This window comes from Oculina patagonica, unplaced genomic scaffold, assembly GCF_052425735.1.
Source record: "Oculina patagonica isolate OP01 unplaced genomic scaffold, crgOcupat unplaced47, whole genome shotgun sequence".
In the NCBI taxonomy this organism is placed as follows: Eukaryota; Metazoa; Cnidaria; class Anthozoa; order Scleractinia; family Oculinidae; genus Oculina; species Oculina patagonica.
The window spans coordinates 1,257-23,381 of record NW_027558329.1 but is presented as its reverse complement, the minus strand read 5'-3'; the positions used below and the strand labels follow the sequence as shown (position 1 = coordinate 23,381).

Below are 22,125 nucleotides of genomic sequence, written 5' to 3'. Positions count from 1 at the left end.
AGAGGACAGTTTTACAAAGGAATTTTATCAGATGTTTTTCGATCTTCTCTGTAAGGACCTTCTTAATTCTTATAACTGATGAGGCCTTTCTGTATCCCAGAAACGAGGAACAATAATGCTCATCGCAAAAGGCGATGAGAACTTGACAGAATTGAAGAATTGGCACCCTATATCTCTACTCAATATTACTTACAAAACCGCGAAGGTATTTAAGAGAAGCAGGGACTGCACTTTGAAAAAATGGGTTTATTCGTCGATAGCAATAAAAGCCATGTTCTTTTATATTTGTAAGAGTTGAAAACAAAAATAAAGCTATCTCAGTTGAAAGTTGAAGGAACGCCTTTCTCTCCAGTAGAAACAAACATACAACAAAGTGAGTTTTAACAACGCGAAAGAATTTATAGAAATCTAGTTCTAGGTACAGTAGTGTTTATTTTATGTTTCACAACCGCTAATTTTTGAAATTCGCGTTTGTAACATGTATCGTTAATATTTCTATCATAAGGTATTTCAAAAAGAAACTTAGCTGTGTTTTACTGCATATCGGATCCGCAAATACGATTGCTTTACTGTTCTCTACTGCGCCAAAAGGAAAAAATCGCGCGCACGTCACGAAGCTCTTCCTTTAAAGTTTCTACATGAAAAATAGGTCGTTAAAGCAAAGTAAACTCGGTTGTGCCTCTAAACTCGGAGACTTTTAGTCGACCTTCGCGATCGTTCAAAAATGTTTCTTATCTGCTTGGCTTCTGTCTTGTACAAGGTTATATCATAAGAAAGTATTTCTACACCTGACAGAATTTTATACAAATACGTATGTGAATATATGATCCCCTAACCCCCTTCACTATTAAATAACCAGAAACTCATCACGTGTAGGCTTTTTTACATTATGCCATTGCTTCTCCACAATAATGCTCCAAATTATCCCCTTTTTTTCCAGTAAAATTCTCGGCCTGCTCCCAGAAAGGCACTAAATAAATACTTGGATAATGCTCGAAATGATTTTTATAAATTGTAACATTTTTACAGGGTGTTTAACTGTTTAAAATAAGTAAATCGTATGATATAAAACCTGATAATAAAACGGCAAAATATAACCTAAAAAAAAATGATGCAAGTCACAGCTGACAATTCACTAAATACGGACTTTCGTCGCTATGTAGCAAAACATTGTCAGCAATCATTTTTTTTTTTTATTTTCTCTGAGAAAATTTTTCTTCTAATTTTCTCTGTAAAAAATAACTTTTCGGGAAAATTCCACTAAAATGCTCGCATATTGCTCAATGCTGTTGCCTCACTAAAATGCTCGAAAATGTTAGCATGAAGTACAAAAGCCTAATCACGTGCTAGGCAACCACTGTATCGTGTGAATTCACGTAACTGGCTTTAAAAAAGAAAATATCTATCTCTTTGTGGACAAATAAAACATGGAAACCTTTTTTAAAAACTGGCTTTGACCACGTTTCTCTTACTACCGCCCAAAAATATGAGTTTCCCAAAAACAAATTGGCGGCGCATCCTGCGGACCGGTGATCACAATGTAACACGTGGAATGGAAAAACTTTAGTACAGCTTTTTTATATTTTTATGTTATTTTCTTTGTTAATATCTTGTCCGGTAGAGAAAAATTGCCACCTTCAAATTTAGATGTAAGCTCTTGAAATTGCATCGATTTAAAATGCTGTTTCATGCTCATATTTTCGCCCATTGCATGACCAGGGAAGACCGGTTACCGTGGGAAAGTCACGTTGCTCAAAATTCTCATGCTTCCTTGGTATTTCAAAAAAAGCGAACGCTTTCATCAGCGGTTCATACGACTGGCAGTAGAGTCTACGATTAAACTGCGTTACAAGATGCCAGCTTTCGGTAATGTTCGGCAAATTATGCTAAAAAAGAAGCGTGGAACGAAATGCCCCTTCTTAAGCAAGTACATAAGGCTCGCCCTAGCAAAGGGAACAAAAGACGACTTCGTTGAATCCGAGACAATTTTTCAGGAGTACGCAGCTGCGGTCGCCATATGGACCGACGGCGACAGTTTAAGAGGGCAGACAAAATACCTAATGAAGAAGACTGCATTTCTTAAGGTAAGCTCAAAATATACGAAGGTTAACAACATAGTTAAAATTACGCTATTATTTAGGTGACGTTTTGGCTACAAACGTAGCGGTTTTTAATATTTTAGCGATGTTAAATCGGAAGTTTGACGCTTCATATTTCGGGGACTGTTGACATAGCTCTAAAACTTTTGTGAATAGCAAACATACTAGCTAAAAGAGTTAACCGATTAAATTTGAAGGGGATCATTTTACTTGGAAGTGAGAAATCGTACTTTTAGTTTTTTATACAAATGCTTCTAAATTTTCCCGCGTACAGCGGCTCCATTTTACAGACAAATATCTTGATTCGCGGCTTTCTTATTGAGAGTTAAATTCTCTAATTTGATTGGGTAACTCTTTCAGCAAGTATTTTAAGTTTGTAATTCATAGAAATTGCAGAATGTCGACTTTTCTCGAATAATCGAGCGTCAAACTCCCGATTTTCCCCATACATTTACTGTAAATTTTGCCGCGTTTGCCCCCCAACCTCGAACAGACATTTATGCAATGGCTGTATTATTTTAATTTACTATGCGCAACATGAAAATGACAAGAAAACGTCCTGTTCTAAGTCTATGTCATGTCTTTTAGGTATATGAAAGTGGTACCTTTTTTCAGCAAAAGGTACACGAAAGAGGTACAATTTCTATCAAAATTGTATATTTAAGGTAAGGGGTTAGAGCTCGGGGCGGAGCCTCCCCTTACAAAAGTTTTTTGAGTAACCCCCCCACCCCCGGGGGTTATTTAACGCATGTAGATCCGATATCTTTTAAAAGAAACATGGCTTTGATTAGAATTTGAATTATTTTAAACAGCAATTCAAGAAACAGGTGATGGCCTATGCTGACTGGGTTGTACAACCTGCTGTACGTGCTGGCAAAAAGCGCGGATACTCTGGAATTAGAATCCAGCGACCCCGAAGGCAGCCGACGGTGGAATTTGGGGGGCGTATAATGCTGGAACGAATTCAGCATTATATGTCTCTCAATCCAAAACCTCAGCCACCAATCGAGGTGAGTACGCGAGTATTAGCTTAGTCTCAACAGCTTATATACATGCGGTTATAAAGTAAACACTAACACTTTTTTGTCTTACATACTGTAGGTCCACAAAGTATTAACTGACCCACGTGGCGCGGGAAATTGTGCGTTTGCGTCCAGAGATATTGAAAAAGGGGAGATTATTTGTGAATACGAGGGAGAAAAGATAGACTCCAAAGAAGTAAGACAAAGAGAGGAAATGTACGAACGAGAGGACAGACCCTGCACACTGATGGTCATAGAGAGTGCGGGACATCAAATTGCGTGAGTATTATACATATCATTAAGCGAGTGATGCGGACACACGATAAACTGCCTCTTTGTTTAAGCCCTGGGATTATAAATCTTGTGAAAGGTTTTAGGTGAGCTCACAACTTCGATAATTGACGGAACTTATATAGGGATCTGGTGCATTGTAAGAAAAGTTGTTTCAAAGAACAAGATACAGTAATGACTTTTTAATAAGACTGGTTAGAATGTAGTGCAGAAGGGCACTCTTATTGAAAAAAAAAATCGACCTTAGCATTGCTTGTAAATTTTCTTTTGCCAGATTTAAGTTAAGATGCAATGTGTTGTAAAGATATAAATAACTTAATATAGGGAACTTAACGAGAGTAAAGTTTACATCCGGAAGAGCTTATAATCGGAACATTTTTCTCGGTAGCATGCGTAGACATGGCCTTGTAACCGCAGGGCGTATAAGAGGCAATTTATGGTATCTCAAAGCAACCTGGTATTAAAAATTTAAACGGTATTTATAACTCGAAATAAATTACGACTAGTCGAGAGGTTGGTATACTGCTATGTAATACCGTAGAATTCCGGTTATAAGCCCTGGGCTTATACAACTACATAAGGGGTTTTTGGGTGGGCTTTTGAGTGGAAGGGCTTATATCCGGGAGGGCTTATAAGTGGAATGAAAAAAAAAAAAACGTTTCGAAATAGCCACGGGAGTGTTCGTCGAAATACGTTTTAAAGTTAAAAACGCACAATAAAGCAACATTTAGCCCTGTTCAATACTGTCATCCGGTAGAGGGGGGCTAACATCCGGGGGGCTTATAATCGGATGTATTTTTTGTTTTGCGGGATGATGGGCCTATAACCGGGGGGGCTTATAAGCGAGGGGGCTAATAACCGGAATTTTACGGTATGTATTATGGGAGGCGCTTTGGTCTAATGGTTAATGCGCAGAACCGAGTGGGTCGGATTCGAGCCCCGGCCGGGGCACTGCGTATTAATCTTAGGCAAGACACTACTCTCAAAGTGCCTCTCTTCATTCAGGTGATGGACTAGCATCCCATCCAGTGGGGAGCAAAAATATCGCTAGTTGCTTCCTGCTGATAAAACCGGATTAAGTTTCTGCATTGATGGGCCACTTGGCTCGCGTATGCAGACCTTACCATTTACCTGAAAATGTATTTAAGTGTACCTACACATCTAAAATTACAGTTTTTAAAAATATGTCAGAAAGAACCATCCCAATAAAATGTTTCGTTTCCCATCGCCGACCGACCCATTTTTTTCGAAATGTAAAAAAATGCAGATTCGCTAGTCAAACAGGCAAGTATTTTAAGTTACAAGCACATGGTCTTGTTTTATTAACAATAATTGGTATGATGTGATGTTCTCAACTTTAATTAACATCGATACTAAGTTTTTAAAAGGCTGTTTCGTGCATTAACGATTGTTCCAACGTTCTCAGCGATATCGACTGAAACAAAATTCGGTTCTGCATCTCCTAGCTTCTTAAATGAACCCGTATCCCTGAAATTGTTCATTCTTTTTTTGCTCGACCGACCGACTCACCATCACAAGACACGGGACGATGGGAAACGAAACATTTTATTGGGATGGCCTAAGTCAATGAAGTGTTTAATATTTCACGCACGCTGCCGTATAAAATCAAACTGACTAGTTTTTACCTGAACTGCTGGACGTACAATTCTGTCAAAAGCTAATTATGATTCCTTATTTTTCGTTCTAGGATTGATCCTTACGAAGGCGATCCTAAAAATGATTTGACGTGGGGGGCCACTCTCAATCATTCCAGAGAAAACGCAAATGTCAAACCCTTCGTGGCAAACAGAAATGTTAATCCCCGGGTTTTTTTTGTGGCGATTAGAGACATTGCTGAAACCACGGAGCTGTTATGGAACTACAATGATCCAGAGTGGGAATTTCATAGTAACAGCCAGACTTTGCAAGGATAAGATGTTCAGATGTGTCCATAAGCGGTACTTGTCTATTTCGATCTTTCAGCAGTAGAATAAGAGGGCCTCAATGGGACTGTGGCTTTAGTGTATTACAGTTTATGGTTTAGTTACTTTCAGTTAACAGAAATGTTTAAAGTACCAGCCTTCTACTCAACGTCTTTAACGTGTTTTGGCACTTCTAAATTTTTAAGTGATTCTTGTGAGCGTCCTTTTAATTAACGGCCAAATGTTTGGCAGTTTTACCGCTATTAGCCAAGCCCCACTCAGTCCTTTCAATCGCAACTTGGTATAGGCCAGTAACATTCATTGCCTGAAATAGAAAGTGTACGATTTTTATCAATGACGGTACAATGTTTGAGCAAACTAATGACTTATATTGCTATCATCGAGTAGGGATTTTCCATAAGTTTTAGAAAATACATCCTTTTAGGGTTACTCTCTAAAGTGGATTACCGTATTTACTGGAATATGCGGCGCTTATTAAATTTTTGCTCCTCAAGTGCAGCGTTTTTTTTTTACAGAATTGGACGCGAAGAGAAATTTTTTCCCCAGTGGTATATTTCTTATCTTAACAAAACATTAACAGTAGAGGCAGTTTTCAGTTGCTTTACCAGTGGTATCCTCACTCTTCATCAATCTCAATCTCCTCATATTGATCTGAGTTTACGAGTTCGAGCTGTTTTAGACTTCCTTTGTATTGGTTTTTAATTATACGGAATCGTGGCTGCAGTGCTTATTTGGGTGCGGCGCTTTTTTAGCCTTAATGTCCCAAATGCGGCACTTATTCGAGAAAGGAAATTATTCGGAAGCGGCGCGTATTCCAGTATTAAAATGAGGTATGGGGGAAGGGTTCTTCCGAAAGAGGTACCTTTTTAGGCTATATGTTTATGAATGGGAAGGGAATGCGCGATTCGTAGTGCACGAAAGAGTAGAGAAAACTGTTTTTAGGTAATAAAGAGTCTTTCAAAATATCCCAGAGTAATAGAAAGAAATAACTTTATGAAAGTGTCCGTTGACCAATTCAAGTATTTTATGGGAATAAAAAAGAAGGTAACCTTGCTTTGGGTATGCTAAAGGGGTACATTTTTTGTTTGAAAGTATACGAAAGGGGTAGCTTTTCAGTCAAAATGGAATATAATAAAGTGCGGGCTTGGACTTCGGGACGGAGCCTTCCCGTATAAAAAGTTCTTGACTATGATCTCCGGGCATACAAGACATAAAAATACTTTTTTTGCACGACCACAAAGGATAGGTATAGTCTTGCAAACGCATTAGGAATAGTAAATTCCTTGTTGATATATGGAAGTTGTAAATAGAATGAATTCAAAGTGAATTGTACTAAATGGTTTTTAATATAACAATCAGTGGAGTTCATTCATTGTACTATTGATGTTGAAATTAGTATCTCTGTTAAACTGATTAATTAAATAAGCCATTTCTACATTATGAATTTTTTGGAAAATGAAAAAGGAAATGAGTTTACTATTCAATGTTGTAATGTCTGTGTCATTGTACATTACAAAATTATAGAAATGCTTTCATATCTACCTGCTTCGATTTGATTTTTTTAATTTCTTACTTTTAGTTTCACTGTTTTTTTTTTCTATTTACATAAGCATAACTAAAGGAAGAACTAATATTGTAATATATAGAATCTTAATACATTTTCAATAAAAAACTATTATCACAATAACAAACATCAACGGAAATCAATAGTGATTGCTTGTCAAAACCGCTTAGATCCTTTCCTTGAACATAACCTTTATATTTAAAAAATCCTCAAAAAGGTTTAAAATATCAGGTGCACAGCATCTAACCCAGGGGTTATCTCTTTGTCCAAAGGTTCTCATAAACAGGAAAACATGGCCACTTTAGCATGAAGAAGAGACCTCAGCCTAACACGTTAAATATCAGGCCCAAAAAGCCTTCTGGGAGTTGAAACTATGGCCAGAAGGCTGGAATCTCTCCCCCTCACTCCCCCGGGGCTGATTTAGGGCAAGAAATGACCACTTTGGCCCCAAAGATCTGACTGGATTTGCATAAACATAAAGTAATTAACAATTCAAGTGTAAAGTGAAACACTCAGTGTACCAAATCTAGCCCCACCCCTCCCCCCTTGCTTTTCAAAGCCAGCACCCAGCCAGCCACCAGCTAAAAGCCCTCTCCCTGGGCCAGGTCTGGGCATAAGTCTTGACGCGTAGCCCCCTCAAGTTTTGACCAGCGTTGGAGGTCCAATGCGCCTGCGGCCGCACTGGACCGAAAAGTCTGCGGGCATATTTTTTCAAAATCCAGTCAGATAGCAGGCCCAAAAAGCCTTCTGGGAGTTGAAACTATGGCCAGCAGGCTGGAATCTCTCCCCCTCACTCCCCCGGGGCTGATTTAGGGCAAGAAATGACCACTTTGGCCCCAAGATCTGACTGGATTTGCATAAACATACCGGCAAAGAGCTCCGAGCTGGTCTGCTGGGCACACTTCCCCAGGGCACCACCCTGGCCGGCCAATTGCAACTGGACGAGCACTGCCAGACCTCTGCTCCCTCAGGGGGTGGCCCTCATTCCAAAGGCTTGCATCACGCCGAGGAAAGCAGCTTAGCCAACAGACAGGGTGCAACACTAAAACATGCAAGAAAGAGTAAAGTAAAACACTCAGTGTACCAAATCTAGCCCCACCCCTCCCCCCTTGCTTTTCAAAGCCAGCACCCAGCCAGCCACTAGCTAAAAGCCCTCTCCCTGGGCCAGGTCTGGGCATAAGTCTTGACGCGTAGCCCCCTCAAGTTTTGACCAGCGTTGGAGGTCCAATGCGGCCTGCGGCCGCACTGGACCGAAAAGTCTGCGGGCATATTTTTCAAAATCCAGTCAGATAGCAGGCCCAAAAGCCTTCTGGGAGTTGAAACTATGGCCAGCAGGCTGGAATCTCTCCCCCTCACTCCCCCGGGGCTGATTTAGGGCAAGAAATGACCACTTTGGCCCCAAGATCTGACTGGATTTGCATAAACATACCGGCAAAGAGCTCCGAGCTGGTCTGCTGGGCACACTTCCCCAGGGCACCACCCTGGCCGGCCAATTGCAACTGGACGAGCACTGCCAGACCTCTGCTCCCTCAGGGGGTGGCCCTCATTCCAAAGGCTTGCATCACGCCGAGGAAAGCAGCTTAGCCAACAGACAGGGTGCAACACTAAAACATGCAAGAAAGAGTAAAGTAAAACACTCAGTGTACCAAATCTAGCCCCACCCCTCCCCCCTTGCTTTTCAAAGCCAGCACCCAGCCAGCCACTAGCTAAAAGCCCTCTCCCTGGGCCAGGTCTGGGCATAAGTCTTGACGCGTAGCCCCCTCAAGTTTTGACCAGCGTTGGAGGTCCAATGCGGCCTGCGGCCGCACTGGACCGAAAAGTCTGCGGGCATATTTTTCAAAATCCAGTCAGATAGCAGGCCCAAAAAGCCTTCTGGGAGTTGAAACTATGGCCAGCAGGCTGGAATCTCTCCCCCTCACTCCCCCGGGGCTGATTTAGGGCAAGAAATGACCACTTTGGCCCCAAGATCTGACTGGATTTGCATAAACATAAAGTAATTAACAATTCAAGTGTAAAGTGAAACACTCAGTGTACCAAATCTAGCCCCACCCCTCCCCCCTTGCTTTTCAAAGCCAGCACCCAGCCAGCCACCAGCTAAAAGCCCTCTCCCTGGGCCAGGTCTGGGCATAAGTCTTGACGCGTAGCCCCCTCAAGTTTTGACCAGCGTTGGAGGTCCAATGCGGCCTGCGGCCGCACTGGACCGAAAAGTCTGCGGGCATATTTTTCAAAATCCAGTCAGATAGCAGGCCCAAAAAGCCTTCTGGGAGTTGAAACTATGGCCAGCAGGCTGGAATCTCTCCCCCTCACTCCCCCGGGGCTGATTTAGGGCAAGAAATGACCACTTTGGCCCCAAGATCTGACTGGATTTGCATAAACATACCGGCAAAGAGCTCCGAGCTGGTCTGCTGGGCACACTTCCCCAGGGCACCACCCTGGCCGGCCAATTGCAACTGGACGAGCACTGCCAGACCTCTGCTCCCTCAGGGGGTGGCCCTCATTCCAAAGGCTTGCATCACGCCGAGGAAAGCAGCTTAGCCAACAGACAGGGTGCAACACTAAAACATGCAAGAAAGAGTAAAGTAAAACACTCAGTGTACCAAATCTAGCCCCACCCCTCCCCCCTTGCTTTTCAAAGCCAGCACCCAGCCAGCCACTAGCTAAAAGCCCTCTCCCTGGGCCAGGTCTGGGCATAAGTCTTGACGCGTAGCCCCCTCAAGTTTTGACCAGCGTTGGAGGTCCAATGCGGCCTGCGGCCGCACTGGACCGAAAAGTCTGCGGGCATATTTTTCAAAATCCAGTCAGATAGCAGGCCCAAAAAGCCTTCTGGGAGTTGAAACTATGGCCAGCAGGCTGGAATCTCTCCCCCTCACTCCCCCGGGGCTGATTTAGGGCAAGAAATGACCACTTTGGCCCCAAGATCTGACTGGATTTGCATAAACATAAAGTAATTAACAATTCAAGTGTAAAGTGAAACACTCAGTGTACCAAATCTAGCCCCACCCCTCCCCCCTTGCTTTTCAAAGCCAGCACCCAGCCAGCCACCAGCTAAAAGCCCTCTCCCTGGGCCAGGTCTGGGCATAAGTCTTGACGCGTAGCCCCCTCAAGTTTTGACCAGCGTTGGAGGTCCAATGCGGCCTGCGGCCGCACTGGACCGAAAAGTCTGCGGGCATATTTTTTCAAAATCCAGTCAGATAGCAGGCCCAAAAAGCCTTCTGGGAGTTGAAACTATGGCCAGCAGGCTGGAATCTCTCCCCCTCACTCCCCCGGGGCTGATTTAGGGCAAGAAATGACCACTTTGGCCCCAAGATCTGACTGGATTTGCATAAACATACCGGCAAAGAGCTCCGAGCTGGTCTGCTGGGCACACTTCCCCAGGGCACCACCCTGGCCGGCCAATTGCAACTGGACGAGCACTGCCAGACCTCTGCTCCCTCAGGGGGTGGCCCTCATTCCAAAGGCTTGCATCACGCCGAGGAAAGCAGCTTAGCCAACAGACAGGGTGCAACACTAAAACATGCAAGAAAGAGTAAAGTAAAACACTCAGTGTACCAAATCTAGCCCCACCCCTCCCCCCTTGCTTTTCAAAGCCAGCACCCAGCCAGCCACTAGCTAAAAGCCCTCTCCCTGGGCCAGGTCTGGGCATAAGTCTTGACGCGTAGCCCCCTCAAGTTTTGACCAGCGTTGGAGGTCCAATGCGGCCTGCGGCCGCACTGGACCGAAAAGTCTGCGGGCATATTTTTCAAAATCCAGTCAGATAGCAGGCCCAAAAAGCCTTCTGGGAGTTGAAACTATGGCCAGCAGGCTGGAATCTCTCCCCCTCACTCCCCCGGGGCTGATTTAGGGCAAGAAATGACCACTTTGGCCCCAAGATCTGACTGGATTTGCATAAACATAAAGTAATTAACAATTCAAGTGTAAAGTGAAACACTCAGTGTACCAAATCTAGCCCCACCCCTCCCCCCTTGCTTTTCAAAGCCAGCACCCAGCCAGCCACCAGCTAAAAGCCCTCTCCCTGGGCCAGGTCTGGGCATAAGTCTTGACGCGTAGCCCCCTCAAGTTTTGACCAGCGTTGGAGGTCCAATGCGGCCTGCGGCCGCACTGGACCGAAAAGTCTGCGGGCATATTTTTCAAAATCCAGTCAGATAGCAGGCCCAAAAGCCTTCTGGGAGTTGAAACTATGGCCAGCAGGCTGGAATCTCTCCCCCTCACTCCCCCGGGGCTGATTTAGGGCAAGAAATGACCACTTTGGCCCCAAGATCTGACTGGATTTGCATAAACATAGAAACATCGGTAAAGGAAACATCAGGTAACGCACCTCGCCGCCGGAGGGGGGGGAGGCGGGGGGTGGCGGCGAGGAGGCGGGGTTGGGCGGAAGTGGGAGTGAAACAGGCGGGGGAATCTCTCCCCCTCACTCCCCCGGGGCTGATTTAGGGCAAGAAATGACCACTTTGGCCCCAAGATCTGACTGGATTTGCATAAACATACCGGCAAAGAGCTCCGAGCTGGTCTGCTGGGCACACTTCCCCAGGGCACCACCCTGGCCGGCCAATTGCAACTGGACGAGCACTGCCAGACCTCTGCTCCCTCAGGGGGTGGCCCTCATTCCAAAGGCTTGCATCACGCCGAGGAAAGCAGCTTAGCCAACAGACAGGGTGCAACACTAAAACATGCAAGAAAGAGTAAAGTAAAACACTCAGTGTACCAAATCTAGCCCCACCCCTCCCCCCTTGCTTTTCAAAGCCAGCACCCAGCCAGCCACTAGCTAAAAGCCCTCTCCCTGGGCCAGGTCTGGGCATAAGTCTTGACGCGTAGCCCCCTCAAGTTTTGACCAGCGTTGGAGGTCCAATGCGGCCTGCGGCCGCACTGGACCGAAAAGTCTGCGGGCATATTTTTCAAAATCCAGTCAGATAGCAGGCCCAAAAAGCCTTCTGGGAGTTGAAACTATGGCCAGCAGGCTGGAATCTCTCCCCCTCACTCCCCCGGGGCTGATTTAGGGCAAGAAATGACCACTTTGGCCCCAAGATCTGACTGGATTTGCATAAACATAAAGTAATTAACAATTCAAGTGTAAAGTGAAACACTCAGTGTACCAAATCTAGCCCCACCCCTCCCCCTTGCTTTTCAAAGCCAGCACCCAGCCAGCCACCAGCTAAAAGCCCTCTCCCTGGGCCAGGTCTGGGCATAAGTCTTGACGCGTAGCCCCCTCAAGTTTTGACCAGCGTTGGAGGTCCAATGCGGCCTGCGGCCGCACTGGACCGAAAAGTCTGCGGGCATATTTTTTCAAAATCCAGTCAGATAGCAGGCCCAAAAAGCCTTCTGGGAGTTGAAACTATGGCCAGCAGGCTGGAATCTCTCCCCCTCACTCCCCCGGGGCTGATTTAGGGCAAGAAATGACCACTTTGGCCCCAAGATCTGACTGGATTTGCATAAACATACCGGCAAAGAGCTCCGAGCTGGTCTGCTGGGCACACTTCCCCAGGGCACCACCCTGGCCGGCCAATTGCAACTGGACGAGCACTGCCAGACCTCTGCTCCCTCAGGGGGTGGCCCTCATTCCAAAGGCTTGCATCACGCCGAGGAAAGCAGCTTAGCCAACAGACAGGGTGCAACACTAAAACATGCAAGAAAGAGTAAAGTAAAACACTCAGTGTACCAAATCTAGCCCCACCCCTCCCCCCTTGCTTTTCAAAGCCAGCACCCAGCCAGCCACTAGCTAAAAGCCCTCTCCCTGGGCCAGGTCTGGGCATAAGTCTTGACGCGTAGCCCCCTCAAGTTTTGACCAGCGTTGGAGGTCCAATGCGGCCTGCGGCCGCACTGGACCGAAAAGTCTGCGGGCATATTTTTCAAAATCCAGTCAGATAGCAGGCCCAAAAAGCCTTCTGGGAGTTGAAACTATGGCCAGCAGGCTGGAATCTCTCCCCCTCACTCCCCCGGGGCTGATTTAGGGCAAGAAATGACCACTTTGGCCCCAAGATCTGACTGGATTTGCATAAACATAAAGTAATTAACAATTCAAGTGTAAAGTGAAACACTCAGTGTACCAAATCTAGCCCCACCCCTCCCCCCTTGCTTTTCAAAGCCAGCACCCAGCCAGCCACCAGCTAAAAGCCCTCTCCCTGGGCCAGGTCTGGGCATAAGTCTTGACGCGTAGCCCCCTCAAGTTTTGACCAGCGTTGGAGGTCCAATGCGGCCTGCGGCCGCACTGGACCGAAAAGTCTGCGGGCATATTTTTTCAAAATCCAGTCAGATAGCAGGCCCAAAAAGCCTTCTGGGAGTTGAAACTATGGCCAGCAGGCTGGAATCTCTCCCCCTCACTCCCCCGGGGCTGATTTAGGGCAAGAAATGACCACTTTGGCCCCAAGATCTGACTGGATTTGCATAAACATACCGGCAAAGAGCTCCGAGCTGGTCTGCTGGGCACACTTCCCCAGGGCACCACCCTGGCCGGCCAATTGCAACTGGACGAGCACTGCCAGACCTCTGCTCCCTCAGGGGGTGGCCCTCATTCCAAAGGCTTGCATCACGCCGAGGAAAGCAGCTTAGCCAACAGACAGGGTGCAACACTAAAACATGCAAGAAAGAGTAAAGTAAAACACTCAGTGTACCAAATCTAGCCCCACCCCTCCCCCCTTGCTTTTCAAAGCCAGCACCCAGCCAGCCACTAGCTAAAAGCCCTCTCCCTGGGCCAGGTCTGGGCATAAGTCTTGACGCGTAGCCCCCTCAAGTTTTGACCAGCGTTGGAGGTCCAATGCGGCCTGCGGCCGCACTGGACCGAAAAGTCTGCGGGCATATTTTTCAAAATCCAGTCAGATAGCAGGCCCAAAAAGCCTTCTGGGAGTTGAAACTATGGCCAGCAGGCTGGAATCTCTCCCCCTCACTCCCCCGGGGCTGATTTAGGGCAAGAAATGACCACTTTGGCCCCAAGATCTGACTGGATTTGCATAAACATAAAGTAATTAACAATTCAAGTGTAAAGTGAAACACTCAGTGTACCAAATCTAGCCCCACCCCTCCCCCCTTGCTTTTCAAAGCCAGCACCCAGCCAGCCACCAGCTAAAAGCCCTCTCCCTGGGCCAGGTCTGGGCATAAGTCTTGACGCGTAGCCCCCTCAAGTTTTGACCAGCGTTGGAGGTCCAATGCGGCCTGCGGCCGCACTGGACCGAAAAGTCTGCGGGCATATTTTTTCAAAATCCAGTCAGATAGCAGGCCCAAAAAGCCTTCTGGGAGTTGAAACTATGGCCAGCAGGCTGGAATCTCTCCCCCTCACTCCCCCGGGGCTGATTTAGGGCAAGAAATGACCACTTTGGCCCCAAGATCTGACTGGATTTGCATAAACATACCGGCAAAGAGCTCCGAGCTGGTCTGCTGGGCACACTTCCCCAGGGCACCACCCTGGCCGGCCAATTGCAACTGGACGAGCACTGCCAGACCTCTGCTCCCTCAGGGGGTGGCCCTCATTCCAAAGGCTTGCATCACGCCGAGGAAAGCAGCTTAGCCAACAGACAGGGTGCAACACTAAAACATGCAAGAAAGAGTAAAGTAAAACACTCAGTGTACCAAATCTAGCCCCACCCCTCCCCCCTTGCTTTTCAAAGCCAGCACCCAGCCAGCCACTAGCTAAAAGCCCTCTCCCTGGGCCAGGTCTGGGCATAAGTCTTGACGCGTAGCCCCCTCAAGTTTTGACCAGCGTTGGAGGTCCAATGCGGCCTGCGGCCGCACTGGACCGAAAAGTCTGCGGGCATATTTTTCAAAATCCAGTCAGATAGCAGGCCCAAAAAGCCTTCTGGGAGTTGAAACTATGGCCAGCAGGCTGGAATCTCTCCCCCTCACTCCCCCGGGGCTGATTTAGGGCAAGAAATGACCACTTTGGCCCCAAGATCTGACTGGATTTGCATAAACATAAAGTAATTAACAATTCAAGTGTAAAGTGAAACACTCACATAGTACACACAGTGTAGCATGAACATTTTGCTGGTTTTAATTTGTGCAGTTTGACCTTGATCCGCAAAAATGATCATGACTTCTGGCAGAATGAGAATCCATGAAGCAAAATAAATTGCCGCAACAATTAACTCCTTTCAAAATTCAGTCAAATAAAACATTCTGCTTTTAACAGACTTGTACTGCCTCTTGGGCCATATACATGGGAGGTCACCAGCATAATTATGACATGATTTTCCATTAGGAAAAAAACAAGCTTAAATACATAGGGTAGTCTGTATATCACAAACAAAGCACAGCAAAAGCCAAGTGCACATCAATTCAGCACCAATTAGATTGGCAGGAAAGGGCCCTCTGAAGGAACACCATTTTTCAGGGCATATATCTCTGCCATGCAATATTTTTAACATATACCAGACAATAAGATAAAAAATATGTGCTGCTTCCCTGCTGCTTGATCAGAGAATCACAAAAAAAAAGAAAATTTCTGTCATCTCGTACCGCTAAAATTTGTTACCGCAAGCCACAAAAAAACACCAAACCACAAAATAAAACTCATGCAAAATGTTCGTGCTACACGGTTTGACCGAATGACCATTTATTACTGAACCATTAATAAATGTTAATCGATCACTAAATATAATGAAACACGGCAAACAAACAGTGTTGATATAAGTAGGTTTTGATGACTAGCCGGTCTGATAGTTAAGACAGTAATGAAACCATTAAAAACCAACAGGTACATTTACCATAAGGATTAAATTATGAATTTAAGCTTACTACACCTTTACTACTGTTACAGGACATGTTAATGCTTCAATTTGCAGGCAAGTTAATAAAATATAAAGTTTTTCAGCAAAATTATTTTTGAAGGCAGTAATTTATTAAAATTTAAAAATTTTCTATTATTTGAAGTAAAGGATTTTTTTTATAATGTCTGAGAAGACTATTTCTGATTTTAGACGACTGCGTTCTCAATTTGAAATATCAGTTTCTTATCTTATGATTTGATTCGGCTTAGTCGAAGTTAATTAAACTGATTTATCGATAGGGAACAATGGATATTTTTTAATTTGTTAAGCTTATACATATTTTTTAAACAGGTTTATGTGCTTACAGCATATATATAAAACGTTCATGAAAAAGTAAAACGCTTACTTGAGTACAGTTGTATGCAGTATTACCTTACTTAAAGTTGTACTTGAGCACATAAATTCTACCTTAGTATTAAACACCTCCGGACCGCAAACCGATAAATTTTTAGTCATCTCAGGTCAGTTTTTTAGACGGATTCCGCTCAACATTATATTAGGAGGAATGGGTGCAAAAAATTATATTAACAAAGTGTTAGGGGGCTCTAATGGCTCTTGGCTCTAGCTATATAGAGTCGATGCTGTGAGACTAACTAATTCGTTATTTTTTTGGCTGACTGCTACCACCACTAACTTACAATGCGAAAGACTATACAAATTATATATAGCCAAAACTCAGACATGTTTGGGTTAGTTACTTCAGTAACCTTGGACTAATGAAACAGAACTATAAAAACTACTTGCGACAACGAATAAAAACAGACCTACATGTACACGAAGAGCGATTATTAACTGAGCGAAGGAAAATGACCAATAGTAAACTCAGGCGAGCCAAAACTAGCAAGACACAAGACTATAATGTTCAATATTGCACGTATTAGCAACATTTTGAACACTGTTTAAAATAATATCTAACCGTTGTTAAGTTCTTAGTCCAAGTGACCTTGCCATTAAATTCTCAAGCATTTTCGCGTCCTTTAGAGGTGACTTGCGATTTAATTTGGAAGCAGCCTTTTGGAAGCTTAATTATAGTAATAGTTTCTTCTTAAAGAATCCTTTCAAAATATTCTTGTGTTGTATTTCTTTGGTGACTTTCCTTTTTGCTCACAGCTCCCACGTCCGCCAGAAATTCCCTTAACCTTATTTTTATAGAACAAACGTAACATGAAAACTTTAACGAAAGCCTGAAAAAAGTTTAGAAACATGCACTAAAAGTTGCTAAGAATCTGATATTCCGTGTTGTAGTCACAGCGAACATTTGTAAATTTTACAAAAAATACCGCCATCTACGAAGGTCTACGAAGACGAGCCATACTCAGAACTACCATAAATCGTCCAGAGCGATCGAAACAAGCTTATCAAATGTGATTAAACGATTATTCTTTAGATTAGGCCGCGACTCTCGGGCGACAAACAAAAAATTGTAGCCGTTGACGTATTGAGACCACTTTGGTCGCAAGCTTTCTGAAGCTTTGTGGTGGTAAGCTAATAAAGCTTACAATTACAAGCATGCACGAAAGAAACTGTAACATATTTGAGTTTGAGTTATCCGTCTTAGAAAATTCTTACATTTTAAGTTTCCCAAAACGCATTTATAGCTGAAGTATGAACAAATTTAATAAGCTCACCTTTTTAGTTGCTCAGTTTGTCCTCAGCTCACTGCTCGGGAGGTGAATGCATGGTCCTTCAAAAATGCGTGTCTCGCAAAATTTTAGCCAAATTTCAGGGGTCTCGTCGTCTCGAATTTTTCTTTGACGCCTTGTCGGAGTCCTGATTTTTTTTGCAAGGCTAAAAAGCTCTCGGGCTCGCAGAAAAGATATTAGTCTCGTCGTTTTGCAAAGTCTCGCATTCACCATTCGACACTGCACTGTGCCCGGCCGAAGGCGCCAAAACTGCGCGACGTGTCAACATCAGGTCACGGTCGTCACGCAAGGTCACACAAGGCCTCCCCGTCCGAGATACTACAGATATCGATCCTTTCCTTTCAATTTTTTTATTAACTTTCCTTCCAAAGAACACTTTCTGGAATTCATTTTATAATTTCTTAGCCATGCCAGTACAATAATAAACAAAACTCCACGGGTTTTACGGTGATCAAATTTTCTGTGCGTTCTCATGATCAGCTTTTGTGTTTTTACTTTCATTACAATTTACATTGTTAGCATTAGAAATCAATAACTCTTATCTACAAAACTTTTATCAGCTATGTTTTACACATACTTTTATCTGAAGTTTCCCTTTTCCACTTTCTGTTTCTAACCCCCACCCCCACTCCCTCCCTAGCCCTCCGTTTCCCATGTCTGGATTAGCCCTTACGCAACGAGGCGTGAATTTTCGAGAAGGGCGGCCTCTACGCGGGATATCTGTAATAACTAATATCGTCATGCTTGTACGAAGAATATTCGAGAATCCACTCGAGTTTTTCTCAGTAATTATATAAAGCAAAGCGAAGTTCTCAAAAATATATTTCCACGGAAAACATGGAGACAAGACAAGGAAAACAAGCTTCCAGAATGAGCGACAACGAAATTCACGCTTCAAGCACATCAGTTCAAGTAGACGTAAACAAACTGCTCTACAATTTCCAAGCAGACAATCCCTGGAGACATATAGGAAATCCGCCAATTTCAAGTTCAGTGGAAAGAGGACGAAAAAAAACCCAGTCAAAACTTAAGAAGACCTACCTAAGAAGACGAAAGCAAACCACCGCCAGGAAAAACAGACCTCATAGAGAACTGGAAAAAATATCATTGCTTTGCTCTTGCAATCAGGGCTGTTTGATAAGACATGGAACGCGGGTACGTTTGTTGATACAACAGCTGAGAGAGAGTTTTCTTCAGAAAAGTTACAACGAACAAAATTACCTACTCGCAAGACTTATGGAAGTCAAGGTTTGTCCCAGTGGTCTGAGGAGGATAACTTATGAAATACCCTCTCTGGGAACAGTTTGCCGGGGCGCCTTTACAAAATGTTACGGAATTTCTAATATTAAAATCAAAGTCCTCTTGAATAAAATGAATCCAGATGGTTCCATCCAACAGGACAAGCGAGGGAGGCACGAACACAAAACAACGAGACTCTTGTCAGAAGCCAAAGACACTGTGATTAACTATATCTGTTCGTACAAGGCTTGTGAATCACATTACCGTAGAGCTCGAACTGAAAAACAATACTTTGAATCAAATGTCTCGATGAGAAGAATGTGGGAAAGTTTTTGTGTAGAATATCCAGGGTTCAAAACGACCAGCTCAAGGGCAAAGAACAGAGGCCCCGTGATCAGTTTTTGTACGTTTAGAAAAATATTTGATGAAAATCTGCGAGACATCTTGAGTTTTCGGAAAGCAAGAGTAGACACTTGCCAGTATTGCGATGAAAAGCAAAATAGAATCAACCAGATTAGTTCAGAGATTAAGAACGGTAATTTAAGACGTGTCAGAGAAAGGCATAATTTGCAAAAGGAACTGGAAGCTCACTTGACAGAAAGTGGAATCAGATTTGCCTCTCTCAAGTATGACACGCTTGTTCTCGCAAAGAAACAACGATTACAAGAAGATCCATAAATACTCCCGGCTAAATACTCCACCGACTATTTGAAATAAATAACATTCAAGATAAGCCTATAGTTGTCTGTTTTACTCGTATCACGTTTAACTGTTGCTTTGTTTATATTTTTAAGATTGTCCTTAGCGAAGAGTCCCAGCTTTCCAGTGATGTGAACATGTAATTTAGAAGTGGGGCGGGAGGGTGGGGGGGGGGGGGTGGGCTGGAGGGGAAGGGGGGAGGCTAGTGCGCGAGGGTACGAGGAAGTCCGGGGGCATGCTTCCCGCTAAACAACTAAACTAAATTTAGTCACCTAAGATGGTTAAAAATGCATATAAAAGTACTGCTAATAGCTTCATTATTGCATCATTATTATTACTATTATTATTATTATTATTAAGCTTATAATATCGACATGACCTTGAGCTGACTAGTGTCTGTTAGATCCAAATGCAACGATACTTTTAGAATTGCGAACGAGTATGAGACGTTCGATATATCTGAGGCCCTGTTAGGGGGGTTCAGGGGACAGTTATCCCTAATCCCTAAAATTAACGAGGCCTTTATTATTTTTATTATCCCTAAAACTATCTCAGCTTGTCCCCTATCCCTGTATTTTTTAGTCAGTTGTCCCTTATCCCTAAAATTATTTTTCTGGTTATCCCTTATCCCTAAAACCCCTAAAAGGGCCTCACATTTATTTTCAAAGCTGTCAGTCGTTACCTGCTTTGTGTTTTAAGCATCCGATTGCATGTCTATTATCTGTTAGGTTTTTTAAACTATTTTTTCGTAGTAACAGTTTCTAGGCAGTTTCCGCCAGTGCTTCGCTTCGCTTGCTCTTTCAGCCTAGCAAAGCGGGAAAGGCGGTCGGAGTTTTCACGATACTATAAAATAAAAAGGACGTTGTTGTTATATATTTGACAACAGTATTTAATGACGTATTACTAACAACTGAAACAAATGTTTTATTAAAAGCATCCAATTTAATATCTCAGAACATTTATCGCACGAAAAAAGCGTGTAAACCTTCCTAATTCTAGTTTTAATTAAACATTTTATAAGTAAACGTTAGATCGTTCATCTCTATTGTTTAAAGTTAGGTCCTTGACCGGCAGTGTTTATAAAAGCTATCACTTGTTTTTCTTGCCGCAAACGGGATTCAATAAACCATCGGTATTGAATGCGCCGTACATGTCGCTCTCATTTGCTTTTATTTTCTTTGTTGATTGCTGGCAGTGACTGATAAAATTGAACTGCGCTTTTAGATAGGTATTTATTAGCTAATGCTACGCAATCATTTTTAACGTCAATTGGTATCGGCTCCCTTTCCCGTCGCAAAGTTCGAAGAAAATCAGGTCTTAGTTCAGTTCGCTGTTTTTTCTTTATGAAGGAAACTTTGCGTGGTGGTTGTTGAGCGTTGATTTCAAATCGTATAAATACGCTTTCTGGATGATGAACAAGTTCAAGTCCATTTTCGCTTGGCCTTTCGCCGTATCCAAAGTTGAGCCATGCGATGTCGTGGACTTGAAATTTCTCCTTCTCTAAATCTTCATTTCGGCTAATGTACTCAAGTCGAAGGAAAGTCTTGTAGTCTTTTATCAAATCCAACGTAACCCAGTGAACTGCGACGTTTAATAGATTTGCTTGTTCTAATACAGTTGCCCATGTTCTTGGAACGTCGATTATCTCTTGGGTGCGGAGAAACTTTTGAATAGTTCCAAAGCGCCTATCACAAACTGCATATGTATGACCTTCTAGCAAGAATTTTAGATCAGCTCTTAGGAATTGTCCCCGTCTTATTAGCAGATCCATATAAAAGAACAGGTAGCACTCCTTGAACTGCCCAGGCGCATTGTCAGACCAAACGATAATATGCTCATGCTTTCCAAGCTTACTTTCAAGTTGTTTGAGTAAATGATCCAACAGAGATATAACCTCATTTGGTCCAATAGTACCGACAGTTTCGTCGTAGAGAAAGCAATGAACAGTGTCGTCATTCGCACAGTATATGCCCAGATTATACGTTTTAAGTTTTTGCTTATAATACGCGTCCTGCGCACTGAGTTTAGGACTTTTAAGAGATTTGTCGTAATCTATCTGTAAGGTAAGAGTCCTTGGGAACATGTCTGTATCTGATTTCTCCTTGTTCCATCTCTTTTTAAAACACATATAAATGGGGCTTGCCCAGAAAAAGCGAGAATTTTCGCATGTCGTGACAGGGGTCGTTACGTAAAAGTTAATTACATCTGTCACTGTTAACATGCATGTTTTTCTCGAAGGTTCAGATAATTTCTAGAATCCAGAGGTACAACGTACACATTTAATAACTCCTGACAAAAGTTTTGTCATCCATTTTTCAGTCACTGACAAGTATTTGATTGATCCGGGCTGTGTAGTACTTTATTTAAAACCTCGGTAGAGAAGTAGAGAGAAAGCTATTATTATAAATAAAGGTCTCCTATCGCCGTATGACAACGATTTCTGTCATCGGAGATAAGTGCATATGTCATCCGTCTGGCAACAATCACTATTTATCAATTAGTCATGTACAACAGGACCCCGATGGAGAGAGGGAGGAGTCCTTTGGCGATTGAAACTTAAAGTCTAGGTAAATATTTACAGAATTCTGATTATAAAAGGGTAAAATCGGCTTTATTTTTTCCTAAAAGAATGCAGTTCTCCCCATATATATTTGAAAAAAAAAAAAAATTTGCGTATGTCTGATCAATTGTACAATAAGATTTCCAGACTTGAACTACGTGCCTAATTAGCGTATTAATCACATATCCTTTCCCGGGACTGTGATGCATTGAGCAATTTACAACGAAGTGGCCACTCAAATTAATTAAATTCAGCTATTAACACTCAAAATGAAGAACATCTGAGCATTTAACAGAAGTTACACATTTTTAG

General features: G+C 43.4%; 2 protein-coding genes across 2 annotated transcripts; both read left to right on the top strand.

Annotated features, from left to right (window-relative positions):
• The first annotated feature begins 600 nt into the window (after positions 1–600).
• Positions 601–6,934, top strand: LOC144640783 (N-lysine methyltransferase KMT5A-like). The gene is made up of 3 exons (XM_078499855.1): positions 601–3,109; positions 3,201–3,400; positions 5,121–6,934. Exons 1-3 carry the CDS (start codon positions 2,930–2,932, stop codon positions 5,344–5,346), a joined length of 606 nt encoding a protein of 201 aa, XP_078355981.1. The 5' UTR covers positions 601–2,929; the 3' UTR covers positions 5,347–6,934.
• Positions 6,935–17,306: 10,372 nt separating this feature from the next.
• On the top strand, positions 17,307–19,277 carry LOC144640782 (uncharacterized). The gene has a single exon (XM_078499854.1). It carries the CDS (start codon positions 18,153–18,155, stop codon positions 19,230–19,232), a length of 1,080 nt encoding a protein of 359 aa, XP_078355980.1. The 5' UTR covers positions 17,307–18,152; the 3' UTR covers positions 19,233–19,277.
• The last annotated feature ends 2,848 nt before the right edge of the window (positions 19,278–22,125 follow it).